At 43.1% G+C, this 23,195-nt stretch overlaps 1 protein-coding gene across 1 annotated transcript; it reads right to left on the bottom strand.

Moving 5' to 3' along the window:
* Positions 1-7,603: 7,603 nt before the first annotated feature.
* On the bottom strand, positions 7,604-21,264 carry LOC113985018 (neuropeptide-like protein C4orf48 homolog). Its single transcript, XM_027715549.2, has 4 exons — positions 21,154-21,264; positions 20,820-20,977; positions 13,723-13,811; positions 7,604-9,899 (listed from the first exon to the last, which is right to left on the bottom strand). The coding sequence occupies exons 1-4, from the start codon at positions 21,249-21,251 to the stop codon at positions 9,834-9,836; spliced, it is 411 nt and encodes a 136-aa protein (XP_027571350.2). The 5' UTR covers positions 21,252-21,264; the 3' UTR covers positions 7,604-9,833.
* Positions 21,265-23,195: the final 1,931 nt, after the last annotated feature.

The following is a 23,195-nucleotide window of genomic DNA, read 5'->3' as shown; positions in this document are numbered from 1 at the left end:
CAGTACATCTACCCAGTCTCTCTACCTCTGTTCATCAGTATCTGATGCACAACTATCCTGCCTTGCTTTTCAAGCAAAACTTAGTAAAGCATCTGAAAATTGAATGGATTCTACGATCACACCTAGGGCCCCTGAGCTCCACAGTCACTACCTCAGGAAGCATTTGAGAAGCCATCTGTTTGTGCAAACCCAGTATCTGCTTTTGGTTTATGAGGCACAACAAACTGAGTCCAAGTCTACATCAAAATGTAATGAATGAAGCAACCTTTAATTCACCAGAGTAAACTCATCAGTATATGAACTCTGAGGAAGTCGGTGGAATTCTTTGGCTGCAGGCTGCTGGGGCCTTTGCAGTAGCACAGGACTCTTCATGTTTTATGTGCTGTAACAACCAAAGGTAACTCACTAAAAATCTCAGCTGTCTGGAGTTATCAGATTTTAAGAGTTAATACAATTTCTGCACTATTTCCTGCTGTAATTTCCAGCTAGCATGACTTAAAACATGAAAAGTGGCACAAAATTGAGAGAACCTATTTAAATGTATTAATTTAATCTTGTGCTTTTTCTATAAATCCCATGATTTCTTCTTCCGGACTGCTGGATTGGTCAGTGCAAATAACCTGGCAGATCCTGTGATTGTCAGTGTTCACACGGCGGTTCCGATGTAATTTAATCACAGTCATGGTATTGAGGTGACATAGTAGCAAACTGCATTTTAGATCTGCTCCTTCCTTGCAAATGGACAAAACAGCAGCGTTATGCTGGGATCATCCCAAATCCTGCAGTATGGCTGTCTCAAGGTGGAGTGCCTTTGAGCAGTGACTGTCAGATAATACCAGACTGGGGTTTATCAAAGGCTGCTGGAAGCCAGCTCAGGGCAAGGGAACACCCTTCCCAAGTGCCCCTAGCAAGTGCCTCTAGCAAAACACAATTGGGGATCTCCATTCCCACAGAATACGAGCTTTTCTCCCATCAACACATTGGTGTTGGCTCACAGGCACGGCAGACAGGCAGAGTTGTTTCTGTACCTTGAGGTGTGTACAGCTCTGCTCTTGTGCTTGGGCTTTGCATTCTCTTTATGAAGGATGGGCCCAAGGACAGTTCTAGTCCCCACGTATAGCCTGCTGAACACCTGGGGAAGTGACATGTCCAGGGAAATGAATGGTGACAAAACCCCACCATTTTCCCCACCTCCTGTCCCCCCTCACTGGTCAGTGCTCCAGAGTGAGCGTTTTCATGCCCAGAGGAAGACTCTCTCCAGTGCCAGCAACTTCATTGTCATGGGCAGAAGGCCAGGTCCTCGCTGTGATGACAGCAGGGCTGTTCCCTGCCCAGAGACCCCACTCACTGATGTCCATGTTGTCCCCTTGTCCCCCCTCTCACAGGTGTCAGTCCAAGGCTGTACAAACAACACCTGGTCTAGGGCACATGAAATCGTGCTGTCAGTTCTGTACACCGAAGTACAGCCCTGTGGAAGGCTGGTTCTCCTCACTGGGTACCCCTTGGAATCTTGTGCTTTAGAAAACTTCCGGGGCCTGTCACATCTCAGGCACGTTTACGTGTATCAAAGATGTGCAGAGTATAGTTGGTATCAAATACAAAAAAGAGATTTTGGGTTCTGAGGTTTTTTTAACCAATTCACATATACTGTAGCGTGCTTTTGTGCACTACAAAGGCTGCAGCACTTCTTGCAGTGTTCACCATTCTGCTCTCTATGCTCAGTGCTTACTCAAGCCACCACAGTCAGCCTACAAAACCTCTCCCTGTCCAGGATGTCAGGCATTCATGGCATCAGGCTCACCCTCCCAGCCTCCGTGTGCCAGAGCACTTTGTCAGAGGGTTGTTCTCCACAGAAACAGTCAGTCACCCAGGCAGTAGGAGTTGGATGCTTTCTCCAGGCTGGCAGTGACTGGGAGAAGTATATGGGCATCCAACTGTTTGCCAGTCTCAGCCTGAAAACCTCACACTGGCTGATTCCAAACTATGAATTTGATGATAAAATTCCTGGCATGATGTACATTAGCTATCAGGTGACCTTAAATGAATAAACCACAAGTCTAAATGGCAATTGCTTATAGGAGAATGTTCTAAGTGAGGGCAAAACAGCTGAAACTTTACTCTATTTCCAAACTTTATGAGTAGTGTATGGAGACTGAAGGGGTGTTGGACTGCTTTTGGTGTTGAAGAATGCTGAGACCAGCCTGACCCAATAATCCCAAAGTTAAACATTCTGAGAATATGAAGAACAATGTTTCCTGACAGAAACTGGCACCAGTGAGGATGTGGCACACAAAGGTCCTGATAAAGGAACCAACAAATGATAATTTGTCTAAAGCTGCTGAGCTAACAGCTGCTGAGCTGGCACAGCTGGCCTAGCAACATCTGACTGATAGTGTACTATACTAGTAGCTGCAGCTACCTACCTTGTGTAGTAAATAATTATGATTAGGGCCTTTTGGTCTAACCATTTTCATTATAGTCATCCATAGAATAAATAATTTATTATATTCATATAAATATATTTGATTTGCCACCCTTAGTCCCATGGGACAAAGTGGTACAAAGGTTCAGTTGCATCTATATAACCCTTTAAACGTAGACCATTGACTCGGTCTGGGTTTAAGATTGGATCCAGTCACATCTAGACTCCTCTCTGAGAAGGAGTTTAGAAAGCAAGGGGGTCCTTTCTGCACCTCGTGACTCAACAGGAGGGTTTCTCTGATAAACTTTGTCCAAAGCTTCCATTCTGCTCTCAGCACTGATCTTGAGGAGGCAATACAGAAAACTTGCTCACATGCCACCTGCAATGAAAATTTTAAATGGGCATGGTGTAAATCAGACCTCAGGTCAAATGGAAAACAGCTAAATGCATTTTTCCCCAAGTTTATTGTATTCGTCTTCCCAACCTTTTGCTACCCATTTAGTTTTTCTTTTTTTCTCCACTGTTGCATGTTTGTACTTGCTGTGAGAGAGCTGGCCAAGGTCCAACACTTACTAAATCCATTGAGGGAATTCATTTACATCCAGATCCTGATCATCTCAAGAAATTTTTAAACGAGACTAACCCAAACTACATCACAATAAAGTTGGGTTTTTTTCAGTTATATAGCTGTATGTATGGGAAATAGTCAATTATTTGCAATGAAGGTTTTAAATTTTGCCACTTCTCCTTGGCTTTTGTTGTGGGGGTTTTTTGCACAACAGTGAAGTATTCTGCAGTCCATAGAACTAATTCTTCAGAATTATTTCACAAATTCAAAAAAAATCACAATTATTCGATGTGTTATTGGGCATGGAGTACTTTTCTGTTGAAGGCAGTACACAACAGTCTGTTTAGATACAGAAGGTCTTTGAACAGAAATTTATAACCCTCTCCTTCGTCCTCCTTTGTGAATATTCACAGAATAACCCTGGTATTTCCTTGCTGTTGCACATCTTGGTATTGAATCTTCCTAATGTGTTCCTTTGGGAAAGGAAATATAAGAAGCATAGTTCAGGCAGATGCATTAGAAACGTGGACCAGAATTTGAAATAAAGTTTTTCATTAGTTTCCAAGTAGGAAAATAAGTGATTTTATAAAATGGCATAAATATATAACACTTCTTTATTTCCTGTATAAGTATCCAAATGTTAGCTAAACAGGTAATAATTAGACAGATAGTAATTTTTTCTATCTTTGATATTAGAAGGCACACTATATAGAGTACACAGAGCTATGATTCTACTGATTTCACCTTAAAACAATTGTAACTCGAGGATTTTTCTATTTTCATACTTAAATTACGTTTGCTTTTAATACATCCCCAAGTGAGACACAGTGGTCTGCATTTTTCTTATGAAAAGAGCATTTCCCCATTGATGAACTTGGACGACAGAGATGGCAGAGGAAACATGGCCTGTACCTCAAAGCACAGGAGTGGCAAAACTGTATCAAGGCTTGAGAATTTCTGCTCTCCAAATTCCTCTTCAGGCTATACTGTACTTAACTGCTACTGATGAGCTTTACATGCTTTACAGTCTGCTATACATTCAACTCCCACGCACACCTTAAGTAGAGAAATAGAGGCACAGTTTCTTAAGCAGTTAAAAAGAAAAGGAATTAAACATCAGGGAAAATGGACTTGTTATTATTATCATGTCTCTGGAAAAAAAATAGTGTAGATCCACATTTTTACCTCACCTTTTTCATTGATTTATATGGAATGAAATCTGATGTAAAGACAATCCGTCCTCCTGAGATTTGTCATTCTGTCCCCATCTATAATGTACAGACCAGTAAAACCAACTGTTAGAAAAACCAGGTATATTCAGTAATCAGTACTACAGGCACCATCTATCTTTAGTACCTTAATGCTTTTAAGATGATGAAATACCTTCTGCACCACTATCAAAAGGCTAGGTTTCTGTTTGCTATTTCACATGGTCAGTACTTAAGCTATGGATAATATTTAATCTTGAGCTCGTGATCATCTTGAGAAGTAAAATTTATAGGATCAAATTTGTTAGCAATCAGTCCCCTGTTCTACATTTCTAGGGATAGGGCATGGGGACTTCGCTGTCTCCAGGAAAACCTTCTACAGCATGGTAAGGGAACTGCAGGCAATCTGAAAGGCAGTTATTTTAGACACACAGATTAAACACAGATTTAACACTACTGTGTTAGTGCGAAACAGGCCTCGGTCACCTCTTGTGGTTTCCAGTGAGGTGATGAAGATTCCCATGTGGGCATATAAGGGTAGAATTTGGGCCAGTGTTGCTGAAACAGTTCTGATAATGATTTCAGCATGAATAGAAACATGATACAGAGTCCAAAGTATGCACTGAGACAAGCCAGGCTGAATAAAAGGTCCATAATTTACTGGAGTCTTCTCTGCAAGGAGCTACTGCATGGAAAACATAATGATGGATGTAGTGAACTAGAGCTTTAATAATGGGCATTTATGAACATATCAATGTTAATTCTTCTTTATCTGCTAGGGACAGCTCAGGGATGGAGCAAGTGAGAGAGGTTTGAGGCAAGTGGGCTCCTGTGAAGTCTACCATGTGCTCCAGCCTCCTCAAGGATGATGACAATGATTAAATGATTATCTAACAGCCACCTTGTGTTTTTCATTCCTTCCCTCTGGAGTTCAGGAAGTTAGTAACTTCAACTTGTTTCTAGCCACATGCATAGAAAACATAAAATGAGTATATAAGCTTGTCTCCATTGGACCAAAGGCCCTTCCATTGTGGGATCCTTCTCCAGCAGTCAACAAATTATCATGAGCATATTGGGGAAAATTCCTTCCTTTGCCCATGTGGAGACTCCGAGTGCATGTTCTGAACAGAGCCCCAAGGCCTGTTCAAGGCAGAACCTGAATCAGGCACTGGAAAATCACGGTGACTTTTCAGCAGTTTAGCAGATAGGCCCATCCTCCTTCATCCATTGTAGTCTGAAATTATTTATTTAAAATGTTTAATGAAGCAAAAATCGGGCTAAATATTTTATACATATATGCATATTATACATACATATATATATTTGCAATTTATATTAGTTTTCCACTTTTATTTAATTTTTGCTGCCAAGAACACTCTTTAAGTGAGGACTGCCTTTCTCCTTAGCTAGTAAAAGCACCTACAAATTAATTTCCCCTTAATTTTCAAATCAGCAAGTACCAGTTTGTAGAAGATGCTTCCGGCTCTTCCATATTTTCTTTGGGAATAAGCGCAGCACAAAGCCCTCCCTGAGACTTTCCAGCTTCTGCACAGCTTCACCTGGGGAACACAGGGATTATTCAAAACCAGCTCTTCCATCTGCATTTCATTGTACATCTCTCAAAAGCAGGTTCTTTTACACCAGTGCACACAGCATCTCTGTGCTCCCCTTTTCAAGTCCTGTCTCTGGTACCGCTGTGCTGGCTTTGTCTGCAGCACTGCCCTCATTCGGAGTGATTGCAGCCTCTGCTCACCACACACAGCACATAAATCCTTAGGTTGCAGCTCTGGAATCTCGGTCAGGAGCACTGATTTGCCAGGAACTCAGCCAGGCTGCAGAAGGAAGGTGTCTCTTTTCCCTTCCACACTTGCTCCCCTTCTCTCTCACTCACTGAGTTGTGGCCAGGGAAGGACTAAGAAGAACATTGTTTTAGGCAAGGGGGTCTTTGTCTGCCAGGAGAGGCAAAGGTAAAATTTCTGACTTGTACTAGTTCCAAAGAGAAAACATCCCTTATGCTTTTCTGCCTCACAAAAGGCACAACAGCCTCAGAACCTTCCTGCTCTTAAATTACCTTTGAACTAAACTGGGATTCCTGTCGGCCTCCTTCAGCTCAGCAAGTGCTTCCTCTCTTCAGGGTGAGATCTGTCTGCTGGCAGCAAACAGCCACCAAGAGCCCCCTCCACTAGACCCATTGCTACAGGAGGAGGTCTTGTCTCTGGGTACCAGCCTGGGGCAGGTGAAGAAGAGGGCACAGAAACTACATAGTCACTCTTAAAGGAACTACCTACACATTTTGTAACTATTGCTCAGAAAACAGGGAATGCATATTGGATGCTCAGATCATCCAGGAGTTACCCACAGACTAGTTCTGAGTACAAAGATGTAACTGGTTTTTAAATATGAGATTTCCATCTGGAAAGGGTATTCCACGGGAATTTAAGAGTATTCCACACAGTCCATTCACTAACTAGATTCAGCTAACAATAATATTATTGATCTTTGATGTTACCTATCAGGATTTTTCATTGCTAGCAAGATAAACTGTGTCCCCATCTTTCAGAATAAAATCCAGCAATGTCTTCAGAGAGTTGTCCTGAGACTCAGCTCAAAATTACTAACTTGGAATACACACAGAATTACACCCAAAGAAGGCACTGGCTCGGGTACGAGAAGCTCTGGAGATGTGGAAATCATTACCAGGATTTCTCCATCACCTTACCTACCCAGGGATAGCACCATGCTAATGGTTATAGTGATTATACCATTTCTCTTACAGGGAGGACTTGGCTGTGCATTTTACAGGTTACCACCTACACTCCACCTTGTGTACAGATGCCCCTTGCCCAGGTCTATCAGCAGCAGCGCTGCACCAAAAGAAAAGAAGACACAGCTTGGTTTCAAAAGGTCATGAGAACTGCCTTGGCTCCACAGCAGAAAAGTGCTGGAACTGATGTGTGGGAAAAGAGAATTTCTGCTTAAGGCCTCCTGCAATTAAATCCTTTTGCAAAATACACAGTCTCTTCTAGTAAGTGGAGACTTAAGGGGTTTGTGAATTTAAATTAACTTCATGAGCAACAATAAATTGAAACTATCTAGCTCCATTTTTTTCTTCATGCTATCTGGAAATTATAAGGAGCCTTACCACAATCACCAAGTACAGAGTATGGGGTCCTTAAAAAAGCTCACAAAAATCCTTGCAGTACTTTTAATTTTAAATAAGACTGAGTTTGATTTTATACTTTGGAAAATACATTACTAAATTTAGCCCAAATACAAGATCTCTTTATTTTTGTGTTCAAAATAGCATATTTTTTTCACTGTGGATTTTCCACCTAATTAAAGACCAGATATTTATTATTGCATAAGCACTATCATTTTTTCGAATCAGTAACAAAGCACACCAAATACTATAATGCATCTTGCCCTTTTATTGTATTGTATTATAGACAAAGAGGAATACATACAGAATAATTACTGCCATCACAACCATAAAGTTGCAGCATCACTCTGATCCCTTTGGAAGTCTGAGAACATCCACTTGACATTCTTTCCACCTTTTTATTGTAACAAGCTGTATATATGAAATCTCAGCAGTGAACAACTGTTTTTCTAAATAAAAACACAGACAAAAAACCCAGTACTTGTTAAGAGGACTTTGCAAGATTCTTTAGGGTACCAGCAGAATAAACATGCAGAACAGCAATACCAAACCACAGACACACTGCCCCCAAAAAAGTTGAGCTGTGATGGAAAATTCACAGGTTCAGTGTTGGAACTCCATCTCCTGCAAAAAGCCAACTCAAAAGCTGTATGTTACTTTAGTTCAAATCTAAGTGGGAGGAAAGTAATGTAAGGTTGGTATTTTGCAAAAAAAAAAAAAAAAGTGTTAAACCTATTGTTTTATTTGTACAGTAAAATATGGTCTATGACAAGAACCTCTATTGCTTCCCATCAGTCAGTGGCGAGTGCCACAGTGGAGTGCAATGCCACCAGAAGAGATGTGTTGCTGTGTCATGCTGCTTCTCTTGTACACAGTCCAGGTGCTGATGATCTATAAAAGGCTTTGCTAGAATACTACAAAGGACAAAGCAAATTTCCTCTTTGAAATGTAGGTGCAAGGAAGCTGAAAACCACATGCCTTTCAAACAACTTTGGCAAAATATATTGTAATACACTCCCTCGTGTTATTAAGTATGACTGCATACAAAATAATAAGTTTTCAGTGGGTCACAGTTCCCTATTTCCCTGTGCCTAATGTTGTAGATAAAACGGGAGAGAAGCAGTTTGGAAACATGCAGCAGATAGCTTCCATCCTAACTTGCTGATCAGGCTGAGAGTAAAAAATCAAAAATATCAGCCACTCATGAGAAGACAGACATACTAATAAGAATTAGTAAAATGACTTTGAAAACCATTCTTGTTGTGTTCGTATAAAAGTGTCTAGCCTGTACATTGATGCTCGAGCAGATACATAAATCTTTACTTTGGGTATGTTATATTAAGCCCTATCAAAAATCTATTATTGTCAACAAGAACTTTCCACAAAACAAAGGAAAAAAGAAAAACAATGAGAAAGGATTGCTATTCTTTTTTAAAGAGTAACAAGGCGCAATCTTGTCATCTACTACTACTACTACACTACTTAAATTATTTTGTTCTGTCTTGTCTCACACTGACTCCAGCAGGAATATTAATAGCATCAGCGCTGGAACCCACCGTGATGGAGTGCAGAGTCCATGCAAGAGCTACGGAGCATTTTGGTGGAATTTGAATATTTCCCAAAATACAGTTTACAAGAGACTCCTGGGCAGGCAGGCGTTGTGTACACTCTCTGCCAAAACTCTCTGTAGAGGCCAGTTTGAGTGGTTCAATCCAGCATGTGATTTGCTTAATGAAAGACACTTCTCCAGAAGATTTTGGCAGACATAATCAGTTCAGTTGCCAGGCAGTATTCATGTGATTACAAATGTTACTTATCACATTATATACTTAATAAATCTCTCCAAAAAGATCACAGCTACTGTGTGGCTCTGAAGAAATTAAAATTGTGAGACAGATTACTGTGTTTGCCATGCACTGGACTATTGATGTGATCGGGAACACATCCCTTCCTTGGACTGCCAAGCAGTCACTGACAACTATTAATTTCTATATAAAGCCAAGTCTGACTGTTTGTAAATGTTTAGCTATGCACCGTGGCAAAGTAGCTTCCTTTTCATGTTATTCTTCCATAAATACATTAAAGAATTCGACTCCACCAACTTTCACAGGTCTATGGCAATCCACATGAGACAAGGGGTTGGCCTGAGAGTCCAAGGAAAATTTTTGGCTTGAAATACCAGAAAAGCAGGATGCTATCCTTGCATAAAACCCACGAGCGAGACTTTGGCACTGTTTCCTCTGTTGACGTTTCAGCAGATGCAATATCACATACAGTAATGACAAACCACATCAAAGCAAAATTGATTTAACTGAGCTATACCTATGATTTGATAAAAATGATTTGATAAACTGTTTTGATAAAAATGGTTTTCCTTATGGTGGGGCACAACTTGCACTCTGTATCTTCCTGTAATTTATTGAACAGCATTTTAAAAATGAATAAATGTCCACTGGCCAAATCCCAGTGCTCATTTCAGTGTATTGCATGAAAGCAATCACACAGGCCTCTCTTTTCCGCTCTCAGGAGGAGGGTTTCTGTCTGAAAAAAAAAAAAAAACAACAAATGACCATGAAATCAAAGAACTGAATATATCACTTTAAAAGAGTATATTTTTGATTAGATCTAATCCCTCCGCACAGCTGTAGCCAAGGTGCTTTGCTGAGTGAAAAATCATAGTTATTAGTGCTGGTTTTCATCCAGAAAAAATGATGAAATAAGTGTATTCAGAACTGAGATGCAGGGAAGGTATTTTTATAGTTTGAATGTTTTCATTTTCACAGTTAACTTCTAGGGAGTAGGCTGTCAAAATTATTAAAGTGTCCCTTATAAATGCTGAGAAAAATTCCACTTTTGACTGCACTGCTCTTAATTCCGTCGTGGTGATGGATGGCTTCCTGTTGACGATGCCTTCAGTACTGTGTAATTTAATTGCATGAGATAGCATGTGCTGAGGTGCCAGTTGTGCTCTTAGTTACACTGCTGTTTCTCTAGAATAACTCTGAGTTCAATCCAGCTGTCAGTCTAACCTCGTTGTCTGAAACCTGTAATCTTTCAGGGCAGATCTAGGCTTGGGTATGTGGTTCCTATTTCAACCTGAGTTAATTTACTGACAATTGCCTTATTACTAACTCCATTTGGACCCATGCCCCCAGAACTCCATCAAAAGCTTGAAAACTATTCTCTATGTACATAATTTAAAATCACTTGCTGTAATTGGAACACCTTAGTGGAAAAGCATCTCCAAGCTTTTTTTCTCTGAATCCAGGGGAAAAAATTAATTTCAGATCTTCAAAGGTATTTAAGTATCATTTATTTAATTGTGATCAAATAAGTATTTTGTGGGTCCTAGTCTCACTTTTTTGAGATAAAAAGAATGGATTTCTCAAACGGCACCATCATTTCAGAAGCTGAGTTTCTTGTGAGACTCAAAATTGTTGGTGCAAGCAACTCACACCAGCAAGCGCAATTGTGACTGAAGAGAACCTTCCTCCTGAGCATATCTTGTGGTTTTCACCGTGTGGTCTGCGGTCCCTTAAGCAGTTTGCAGACTGACTTTGAAGAGTTTCTTGAGGGGAAAAGAAAAAAATGTAGTGGGCTTGAATTCACCGTGAATGGGTTTCCCATCTGCACTGCAAAAACCCATTAAAGGTTGAAAACCACTTGTGAACAAATTATCTCAAAGCTCTTGAAACAACAAGGTTTTCAGCCTGCTCGTGTTTCTCTGACCAGATACCTCCTGATAAATTAGACACAGCAAAGGGTTAATTAAGAGAGAGAGTTTCCAAAGGAGTAGCTGGGCACTCCTACAAGGGTCCGGCTCCACCAAGCTTTGCCCTGCCTGGCCAGCAGTTCCCCCTCTCTGCTACTCATTTCTTGTTCTCAGACTGCAAACCTGTGCAGGGAGAGATTGTTTCAGAACTGCTTTCCTTTTCCTCCACAGCCCTCTATCCTTTTCAACTCAAACTTTTGACATCCACCTTTGCATTAAAGAGGACTTGTTCAGGTTCCTTGTCTGCTTTCACTTATCGGCTTAGCGCCATGGCAGGCCTTTTTAAACACTGCTCCCTGCTCCTACAGTGGAATCTTGGATGAGTGAATGCCCTCATTGTTGGGAGCCCAGGAGAAATCATAGAATCATCTTAACATCAAACAGGCTTATTGGATTTCACAGTAATGCCTACAAGCTGTCAGTGCTACCACAAACCCTGCCTGGGTGTCACTCAGGACTATTTACAGGCAGGAAGAGCAGCTCTGGAAGCACACAGTTGTCAACTGAAAGAACTGTGAAAGAGAAGCATCAGTTACAAAAATTAATTGTGGCTTTGATGGCATTGGCAGAGGAATCATATGCAGGAGCAGTCCTGCATTGGGCTTGCCCTTGTAACAATTTCCAAGACTGAGGAGTAATTGAATGAAGATATTTGTATGCAAAACTTGAGAAATTGTAGTTGGTCATCATGAGCCAAGCACTGGTGCTGGAGTAAGGATATGGAGGGTCTACCTTTCAGAGAATAGAAGGTCACAGGGTACCACCTGTAGGGCCTTGGCTGCTGTATTTCATTTAATGCTGCATCATTCAATAATTTGTATTTAAATAAAGCATCTCTTCCAGAAAGCCCTCCAGAGTCTCAATCCAAAGGCTGGGAAAGGTGTACAGTAATATACCCTCTGTTTACTAGTAGTACTAAACTCTGACAGTTGTCAAAGGGTGGGTGATATTACAAACTACTGGTTATGTTTGTTTTGTGATGCACTGTTCTTATGTCCCTTGTTCTGTAATACTGGGAGCTGCCTGAATTAGTGCCTTGGCATGTCAGGCCTGTCCAGCTCCTCACAGAAACAGAAGCTTATCTTGTGGTGTTCTGGGATCAGCTTCTCCCTTTATATTCTGCTTCACTTCTTACAAGACAGTGCTGCTCTCTGATGGACTGTATTTTTACTCCACTCTCCAGAAAGAACAGACCTCATAGACACATCTGAATATCTCTGTAAGTGGGATTAAGGAACTGTGCTGCCTCTGTTAAATTCAAAAACATCTTTAACTTCCCACGTAAAGTCTACTGACTGTATAAGAACCAGCACAGCTGCAACTGCACCTGGTCTTGACATGTCATGTGTAGGTACAAAACATTTCAGCTGAACCTAATCCAAACAGGTGGAACTCTGCTATGCACCAGAACAGCCCAGCACAGCTGCTGGAGGTAAAGGCCCTCTACTGACACTTTACCACTTAAGGGTTATTTATTACATTAGTGCATGGGAAACTTTTGTAATGTAACCCACACTCGGAACTCTGTCCTAATCAGTTGGCTATCGATAGCCCAAGAAAGCTACAGTCACTCCAACCTTACTGTGTAGGGCCCAACATGATTGCCCAAGGTCACAGGAAACCAGAGGCAAAGCAACATAATTGCCCTTCTGTGTTATGGTTTGAGACAATTGATTTATATCTCTTTGATTGGCTCTGCTGTGAATGACAATTGGAGCTGAGTGTGATTTTAGAGGAGCAAGGGGCCCTTCTCACTTCCCAACAGAGATGGCCTTGCTCAAAGGCACTGGGCAGGCTCCTAAAGGAACTGGGAGATGTAGCTGTGAACTGATTTCACTCACCACAGGTTGCCTTGTGGGCATAGAGCTGTTAGGGGAGGAGGGGTAGGACAAGACATGCATGAAGGGACTTTATTAGAGGTGAGAGACCTCCTGCCTCTTGCAAGCTTCAGATAGCACGGGAGCCACTGTAGTAACTCCTAGCCCAGTCATTTTGTGCATATTTATGAACCCACATATGTATGAATTGCTAAAATCAGGGCATTTAACACACCATCATTTTGTTCATTGAGACCTGCAGCACAAGACTGACATGTGAAGTGGCAGAATGCCCTGTGTGCTGTCACAAACACCTGAGAAAATGTGCTTCCCCCTTTTTCACGGAGTATCGATCCATGAGCAAGGAGTACATGTGCTTCCCTTTCCTCTGCCAGCCCTGCCTGCCACCTTCTCGCTCTCCTGCTCACTTTCTGCTCCTGCCCAGTGAATAGTCAGTCCACAGCTCAGAAGCAATGTTGTGAGGCAAAGAGTAAATTCTTGTTCTTCTCTCCTTCATACATCCTCTTTCCTTCTCTATTTGGTGCAGGGACTGTCTGAGGTAATTCTTTAGCCTGTTATGCAAGAAGTCAGACTCAGACTAGATCATTGTTAATGAACCGCTGCAGACTGTGAAAAATAATCTGTGCTTGGTATAAACCTATTTGCTGAGATGGGAGTGAGTCAGCAGAGATGTCATGTCTGCTGTACACAGACAGGCAAACCTGGCCGCTGGGAGATAAAGGCTAAGTGAAAGCACTTCTGCAGGAACACATACCCGCGTGTCTAGGTTATACGCCGTCTTCTTTAGATCCTGCAACGCCCTCTGCATGAACTCGAACGCATGGCAATCAACACAGGGTCGGCCTGGGAAAGGAGACAGAAGACATCAGTGCCACAGCACGAAATTTGGAGTGTAGCAGTACAGAGGTGAATTGTAATGCCAGGAGAAACCCCATTTTACCAGGCAGCTACACCTGCATGTGTGCCAAGTTAGGGCTGCCTCTGGACAGGGCTGTATCTCTCCCTGTGCAAATGTGGAAGGATCAGCAAAACCCACAAAGAGTTCTTTGCTGTTTGTGCTTCTCTGAACATAGCCCAGACTCGACTCTGTCTGCTGCTTCAGCCTCCACCCTCTCCCCTTAAAACTGAAATCCTTAACCCTTCTCCAGACATGGGTTAATTCTCAACTGATACACTGAAAATAGCAGTTTGCAATGGTTCAGGAACCAGACAGACAGGTCTGTTTTTACAGGAGCTCTTACAGAGCAGCTTGGCAAGGGACAGTGCCAGATCTGTATTTGCTTCCTTTCACCTGCTGCTGTATTTTTTTCTCTGCCAGGAATGCAAAGCATCCCACTGGCTCTGCAGCTGGTGCCAGTGTGTGTGTGCACAGAGGGGCAGGGCAGAGAAAAGGCAGAGAAGAGGAGGAGGGGACCTGACAGCAAGTAAAATGGCTCACTTTTGAACCTGGGCATTTCTACTCTGCCAGGATTCACCCTGCACTGATCTCTGATTGTTTGGTCACACAGTTAATGAAGTGTGCATTTTCAGAAGAAGAAATTGCTGATACTGGAGTAGATGCAGGCAGAATGGGGAAAGAGGACATTTTACCCTGATCACAGAGCCCCCAAGCTGGGGGGAGTGCCAAAATCCTTGTCCACATGCAGCCACTTGTGCTGCTCCACCAAAGCAAAGAGGGTGCAAAGCTGCTGCTGAGGTTGCTGGGGAGCTGCCTGGAGCCAGGGACCTGCTGTGCAGCACTGTAGCACCCCACCTGTGCCTGGCACCCTGCTGCCAGCACCGACTCCTTCATTGTACCTGATGGAAGGGAGCAGCCAAAGTGCTTCTCAGTCCTCAGCAAAGCTCTTAGAAGCTTTGATCTATTCAGGAGGTGTTTCTCTCCTCCATCTCCCTTGACATCTCAGGAAAACCTGGAAATCAAGCTAGAGATTTAATTCCAGGGGTGTGAGGAAATGCGAAGTCCCCAGCTCTATAAGAACAGCATCATTCAAAAAGACTCTCTCTCTCTTCAGGCTTGAGAGGAGTAGCAATAAGCTGGCTTTGAGCACATTTTAGAGATACTCAACCCCCTCCTGTTTTCAGTATTTCAGTAATTTAATTGTTTTCACTTCAGATCATGGAGCAGAGCCCTTAGAAAGAATCTACATCCTCAGACTGCTGTTTGCAAATCCATCATTATTGGACCGATGTCATGACCTGCTCCCTCCCCTCGCTGTGGTCTTGTCAGAAACACCCTGCCCTGGCTCCACCTCGGGAAGGTGTTGCACACCCTGAAGTGCTTGTCACTAAAGCGTTCTCAGAATCAGAACCTGGTAGAGAAAAAACAAACTTCTTGTCTCCTGCTTCTGCAGTGTGGAGAAATAATTTTTGAGGAGAGCCATGAATTCCATAGTCAGTCACTGCCTGTCACCCAGGCCCTTGTGAGAGCCATGGCTGTGTGGGATCATTCACTGGTATTTATGACAGCCAAGTGCTCCCATGTAGACAGGGAGGTACTAGTGGAATGGCACAACTCTGCCAAGTGGTTATTTTACTTCTGCCAGCCCTGTGAAAGCAGCTGCCCCGGCATCAAAGCAGCTTGTGCAGAAGGGTGGTGGCAGTGAGGACACCTGCCTTGCAGCTCTGGGCATCCTGAACCAGCACCTGCAAAGCTCCTAACACGACACTGCTCTCTGAAGTCACAGTGCAGCTGCAGCCAGTTTCACCACATAGCAAGATATTCACTCTTTAATGTAGTTTCCTGGGCTGTTCTCGGTGGTGGAGGTCCTTCTCCGGGTACTGCTGTCTCTGGATCAGGTCAGCATCCCTGCCAGTTGGGAGCCAGCAGCCCTTCAGAGCCCATGTGATTCCTTCAATCAGTGATATCCCAGGGTGGGACACATCATTCTGAATTCCAGAGTTGCAGAGAGGATTCACTGAAGCAGCACCACTGGCAGATGAGAGGACAGCTGTACCTGGGAGTGGGGGACATGCAGCAGGGAAGGTGGGTGGCTGTGAACTCCTCCACTGGTGAGCCCTGCAGAGCACCATCTGTTCAATGCTTGGGGACTGAATAGGGCAGTGTTCATCTCTCCATCAAGCAGCTTCCACTAGCACAGAGCAACTTAAATGCAGTTCCCAAATCAAACACAGTCAATACCCTACTACCTGGAAATCCTACAGCTACAGTCAGACTTACAGCAGCAGAGCTGCCAAGTCCTGACTCTGAAAGTCCTGACTAACTGGGCTTTTATACTATTGTACGAGCCAGATGATCACAGTAGCCAATAGCAGATGCTTAGAATAAGTGTCTAGCAATGTTCTTCTAGCCTACCAAGGTGTCAGAGGATATCCTGTGTCTGGCTGGTGTTTCTACATCTGATAAGCCCTCCATGAATTTCTCTCACATTAATTTGCACTGTTGCTTCCTGAATCCACATAAACTTTTGTCATCTGCAGCATCCTGTGGCAATGAGTTCACAGCTGAGCTGTTCAGTGAGTGTACAAAATACCATTCCTGTCTGCTCTAAACTTGACATCTGCCGATTTCATTTCCTGCTTCTGATTTTTGCAGTGGAAGAGATGGTTATTAAATATTCACTGTTGTCCCACTTACGACTATGCTGCTCTCCATTGCTGCCTGCCTTGCTCTGCTTTCCAGACTGAAGAGCTGGGCTGCTAAGCTGGCCTGTCTAGCTAGACTTGACCTCTCTTCATGCCCACAATATTTTCAGCAATGTGCCCATGGACGTTTCCCCAACACAAATATGTCTAAGCATCCGTTTTCACAAACAAATCTAAATATGTGTTGTTGCCAATAGGAGCAATCCCACTCTGCTTTCTGTCCTTGGCTAGGTGGTCCCACAGTTCCACTTGCTGGCAGCACGAGTGAAAGCAGCTCCTCAGTCAGCTGGATTGCTGATGTTTTTTTCTCCAGATCAGATCCTGAATGTCCAAGTTCTGGGGCCACCACAAGAAATGGTGCAAGGAGAGGCAGCCAGGTTATGGGGAGGAGAAGGGCAAAAGCAGCACAGGCTTCCATCAACTTAAAGCAATCATGAAACCAAACCTTAAGTCACATTACAGCAAAGTACAGCAAAGTGCTATTAATTCCTTGCTGACAGCTGGGAACAGACTATCATTCATAGGGAGACTTAACAGGTTTGTGGATTAACATAATGAGAATTATCAAAAGTCAGCTATAATTCTTTAAATGGGTCCTGTCAGCATGAAGACTGTATGTGTCTGTGTGTTCAGGGAGAAGTGGGGGAAGGGAGCTTAAAATATGTTCTCTTGGCTTCTCCTTGGTGAAAAACTGGAACTGAAAGCACTGTGTAAGTCTAATTTATTTTCCCTTGCATGCACATGGCATTTACTCTTTATATTTCATGCACCTTGGCTAATGAAAACAGACTGACCAGCTTCTGGTCTTCAAATTCCATATTTTAGTTTTCACAGTGGGTGATCTGGGCTATAAATGCAGTGGAAGGTTAGGGAAATTATTTCTTTTTTTTTTTAAGTGGATTGCAGTGAACTTTAAAGAAAACAATCCACAAGTATTAGTAACCCCACTTCATACTTGAACAGTCTTCTGCATATGCAGAGTGTTGTGTATAAAGTATAAGGACACAATTAAACACTGCTAATTAGAATTATTCATAAAAAGCTGTGCCTGGCTCTGTGGTTGGCAGAAAGTATGCCAAGCAGAGAGCAGGGGAGGGTACCCCGAGCCAGATCTTGATGCCACACACAGGACAGGATCGCTCTGCAGTGCTAAGAACAATTCTGACTCACTCTCATGCTTCTCTCCTGTGACTCCTGCACCTCCCACACTTGCACAGGAGCATTGCTGTCCCTCTCCTGCTCGTGGTGCTGCAGGAGGGACACACTCCTCCCACCAAGCGGGAGAGAGAGGCAGTGTGATCCATGTGGGATTATTCCTGCTAAAGGCACATTCTTAGTCCCATGTCACACACCTGGGAACAGAAAAAGCATCGAGCACTGCACTGCCCTGCCCTGCAGAAGGACACTTAGTATGGTCCATGTACATCATATATCCCTGTCAAGAACATGTACTAGAGCCCCCCTTCCTCTCCTGGGTCACTCAGGGTCCCACAGCCACCAGGTTATCTGGGCTGACAGTATGGACTTCAGTGCCAGCAACAGGGAAGGTGTGTGCATGTGCAGCAGAGGCAGTGCCCCTAAATGTGTCAGTGCTCAGGAGGGTCAACTCCTTCATGAGAAGTAGCCAGTGGAGCTGACATCAAGCAGGAAAAGATCCAGAAATGTCTGTGTTAGATGACATCAAAGGTCTGCCTGGCCCAGTGTCCAGTCTCCCATGATGTACGTCTCTTGTAGTACATTAACTATGAATAGGAGCATTCCCAAGCTTTGGGAGCAGTTGGCATGGGACAGCTCATCTCTGAGTAAGCTCTGTCTTCCAGATAGACAATTGGCCTCCTGTCATGGACACAAGTGTGCCAAGGTCCATCCTAGCAGGTTACTGGTGCAGTCATGTCCCCATGCCAGGGGACATCCATGGGCACTGGTTATAGATGCAACCTCCATGGCCAGAAATGGGTGCCCATGAAAGAGCGTAAGAACAGGGCAAGTTTGAGGGATGTGTTCCCAAACACCCTGCCAGATCTCAGGAATATGCTAAGGCAGCTTCTGAACCAGAAGAACGGCTGCTGTATCTAACAGCCCTTTATAAGATTGTTGTTTTCTCAAATTTAACCAATCAGTTCTGCAATCTCATGCAAACTTTTAGCATCCACAGCATCCTAAGGGAAGAGTTCCACAGGTAAACTATCATGAAGAGCCCTGACTGGCAAAGGAAAGTACCTGGAGCACTTAGCAGCCATGCAGCACTGTCTCAACAAATGTCTGATTAGGAGCATCAGGAGTTCCTTGTTGTTTTAAAACTCTGTCCCCACAGCAGCCCAAAGCAATATACAGTTACAGTTCATGATCATCTGAGAGTCTTCCTCCTGGCCTGGCCTCAAACACAAATACTGTTATGCTTTTGTAGCAACGCTGACAGCCTCTATTACTCAGGACAGGGCAGAGTGTCTCTGCAGAAATACTGACCACAGAAACACTCTGACCTGCCCTTCATTCCTCACTCTCACGTGCAGGTGTAATAACAAGATAAGACAAGGAATCTTCCTCAAGGGCTGTTCAAGAAACTCTGTAGCCTGTCTGGAGGATGGTAAAAAGATAACTCATTGAGATTATAAGAATGATAGGGACACACTTTTTCACAGGGCCTCTTGTGATAGGACAAGAGGCAATGGTTTTAAACTAAAAGAGAGTCAATGTAAATTCGTTATAAGGAAGAAGTTTTTTACTAGGAGAGTGGTGAGGCACTGGCATAGGTTGCCCAGAGAGGTGGTATATGCCCCATCTCAGGAAACATTCAAGGTCAGGTTCAACAGGACTCTGAGCAATCTGATCCAGTTGAAGGTGTCCCTGCCCGTGGCAGGGGGCTTGGACTAGATGACCTTTAAAGGTCCCCTCCCACCCAAACTGTTCTATAATTCTATGGTTCTATGACATTTGGGTTAGAAACTCTGGCCAAGAGTGTTTTTCTATGGATAAAATGGGAGTTCTCACTACACAAGTAGAACAAGGAACCACTATACACTTTTTCCCAAATGCGTTGACTTGCCTCTGCTAACACAGGCACACAAAGGGTGCATACAATTTATTTTTCAGGAATTTGAGGAGAAAAATTGGACTACTCATCACTAAACTTATAAAAATTAACGAATGCCTAGAAAACAGACACACAAAATAAAGATGAGGTCTGGTTTAGAAAAGACCGAAAACTGGCGCTAACAAAAAAAAAAGAGAAGAAAGTGGAAAAAGAAGGGAATTCGACATGTAAGTCCTGTGGATACAAATACACATGGGTGTATCTAAAAACTAGTAACAGAATTAATGGAGAATAAAATGCAGTGACTAAATCAGGTCTTGTATTAAATATCTGGTAGTCATGTAAAAAGATAGCTGTGATACAATGTAAGCATGACTAAGAACTAGAGATTGGTTTGTATGCAATTTTCTTCCTTTGCTTTTTTTCCCCAGAAGATATTTTAAGTTTCTAATGAGTGTCTACTTCCCACCTGCTGTCACCAAAAACACCCTGAGAACATTGACTCCATCCCCTACTAACTTTGAACTATTGCCTCATTTTGGAGCTGACAAAGTTTAAATAGAGACTTACTCAAAATTGCAGAGGAAGCTAATATAGAGCTGTGATCCAAATTCAAGAGCTCCCAGCTCCATGGTGTGCTCCAGCCAGTCTGTCATATTTATTTACTTTTTAGGTTTGCAGTATTCAGAAATCCTGAAACCATTCTTTACAAATGCACTGTTTGGGTAAATGTCCCCTGTGTCAATCTGTAGTAGTTACAAGAAAGATGACCTATTGTTCTAACCAAATACTACAGTAAGCCAAATGCAATGCCCTAGCAGAAATAAACACAAAGATATTCTTCTAACAATATCCAGACCAGCAAGGACGTCACATGTATTGTGGCAAATCTGGAAACAAAACTCTCAAGAAGAGATCTAAAAGACCTGCAAACAAAGAGCTCTAACACAAGTCCCAGTAAAAATTACAGTATGCAGTTAGTATTTTTTCCTAAATAACTACCAATCCTTTGCTTGCTTGCTTGCTGTTTCTATAAGCCTTGTTTCTATGTGCTTTGCTGACATGGCACGAACTCCTTGTTACTCCCTCCTTATTTAGGAAACGTAAAGTTCCCCCGGAGCTCAGTGTCTGTGTGGCTGCTGAGGGTGAAGTGAAGGAAGGAAAGCAGGACAGGGTGCGGCGGGAGGGCAGGAGTGTGCACGGCGGGTACCTACTTTCTGCAGGAATGACACTCCCGGAGTCCTGGCCAGCCCCCACAAGCCTCACGCTCAGCAGGCCGACCACCGAGAGGGACAGGATCGCCACACGCACCGCACTCCAGGCAGACGGCAACGCCATTGCTCCCATCAATAATTCAAGCTGTCTTCCCTGCCTGAAACAAGGAGAAACAGTGAAAAGCGGCAGTTTGCTCCCAGCACGCTCCTCACAAAGAAGTGAATGAGACATGACAAGGACAGACCCCGTGCACGCACAAACACACGCACACACATCACTGCAGTGACACCCCACGGCCTTGCGATGCACCCCAAGGACCAGTTTGCCCGGTACCTGATCCTTCCCTTCGCCCGTGTGCCAGAGCCTTTGGAGCAGCTGTAGCGGGCAGGCGAGGCTCCAGCAGCCACTCTGAGCATGCGTCCCCTCAGCATCCCCTCTTCCCTGATTAGGGTCATTGCCATGGAGATTTGCTATAGCAACACTGAAAAATTGGAGCTGCCAAGTGGAGGAGAAGATTTAAAGGGACCACAATGTGGTGGATGGTCACTGCTGTACTCCTGCTCTGCCTCTGCTCCTCAAAGGCCATGACCTCTCCTTGATGAAAACTGGCTGCTGCCACCCACATAAAAGGGTCTTGGGCAATTTTTGTGTTTGTTGCTTTTATTCCCTAAGGGACTGTGCTGAAATATGCAGCTCCCATCCCTTGCTTTAGCTGTAACTCACTTGAAGTGAGATTTCATTCTGGGAGGTTTCAAATGAGACAAAAACTCAGAAGTTTTATGCACTGCAAAAATTTAGGAATGTTTGCTTCAAACTCAGCTCTTGATCTGGGATTCTGCTAATAGGCCTGATGAAGCTTAAGCATGAGCCCTCCTGGATAGAGGATCCATGTAAGGACCTCACTGAAACCAAGCGTTCAGAAAGAGGAGGTGATACCTTTCAGAAAAGACAAAAAGATGCTCTATCTGCTTGCCCCAGAAGGTGGTTAAAAACTCATTTTGCAACATATCTGTTCAATTTATGGCTTTGTCATTCTCTAATGGGAGGACACTCCATCTCCTCTCTATGAGGAATAGGGTCCAGCCTTCTTGGTCTGTACAGAATAACCAACCTGCGAGGTTGTGGAGGTGTCAGCCTTCCCAGACTGAAACAGAGTTTATCCCTAGCACTTGAATGACTTGCTTTGCTATTACATTCACTATTGCCAACCACCATGACTAAGGGATACCAGAACTAAATTTACTTTGGAGGATAAGAAAATTCCAAAAGATTCACAGAAGTCCATTTAGTGTCTGAAGAATATCACAGTGAATCCCAGAGGGCTGTCAGAAATATTTATACTTAATTTTCATTTTTTGCAGAGAATACACGCCTAATAGTTGTTTACTAACAAAAAAAAGAGTTTCCTCCAAAATAATCAGAAACATCAGACATTTAAAGGGAAAATTACTTGTGAGGATACATATCTGGTAGCTTCCTTGGAAAATCTCTTGTGATGCCTAAGTGCTACAGGTATTGAAAGTTACACCTTTGAAGTAGTAGAAGAAAATGTATCTATCGAGTTTAAATCACTAACATTAGAGGTCTGAGTTGAACATGTGTGCACAAAAGCAAGATGCTGGCAAAGGTTCTGATTTTAGAACTAACTCCATTATTATAGTCATGGGTACACATGGAAAATAAGGTGATTAATTCCAGTCTAATATGAAGTGCTAAATCATTGCCTGCTAACATGGCCATAAGCCCTTTGTTGGACTCAGAAGAAGAAAGCACAGGGTCAGAAGAATCTGTGTCTGGTCGCTATTACCTGAAAAACAGAGTGGTAAGAGAATACAAGGCATAACCCCAGGAAAGCCAAGACACAAAACAAGATACAAACAGTGTGAAACAGGAAGAACAGCAAGAAAGCGTCCTTTAAACACAGGGGGAGTAAATTAAGGAAGACAAAACCCAAGGAAAGAGTTTGTTCTCTGTTCAGCAGAAGGGGAAAGTTAATCAAGTTCATGCCTAGAAAGTGATACAGGGTTAAGCATTTGCTTTATCTACCAACCAAAATAAAGTGAATTAGCAAGCAGGAGGCTAACACAACACCAGTGAGATATTCTAGGTAAGAACAATTAGCAGAAATTTACTTTGCTACAGATGTTTGTAGATTTGTGATAGGTCTCTTCTTATCTGGGTTTTGATCTATCTGGACCTCTCTTTTTACTCTGGGCTATCACTAGACCTACCTCAGGATATTTAAAGAAGAATGTAAAACAACCACCATGAGCAATTATTGCTGAGAACTTAGAGAAGATGTGGGTTATACCAGCCATGCAAAAGGGTAAGTGCAGTGACTGTCTTTGAAATGAGGAAGAGAAACTGGAAGATAA

The sequence above is a fragment of the Pipra filicauda genome, unplaced genomic scaffold (genome assembly GCF_003945595.2).
Source record: "Pipra filicauda isolate LSUMZ 115617 unplaced genomic scaffold, ASM394559v2 scaffold305_size881528_pilon, whole genome shotgun sequence".
Taxonomy (NCBI): Eukaryota; Metazoa; Chordata; class Aves; order Passeriformes; family Pipridae; genus Pipra; species Pipra filicauda.
Note: the sequence above shows the minus strand (reverse complement) of the source record. Positions and strands in the feature narration are given on the sequence as shown.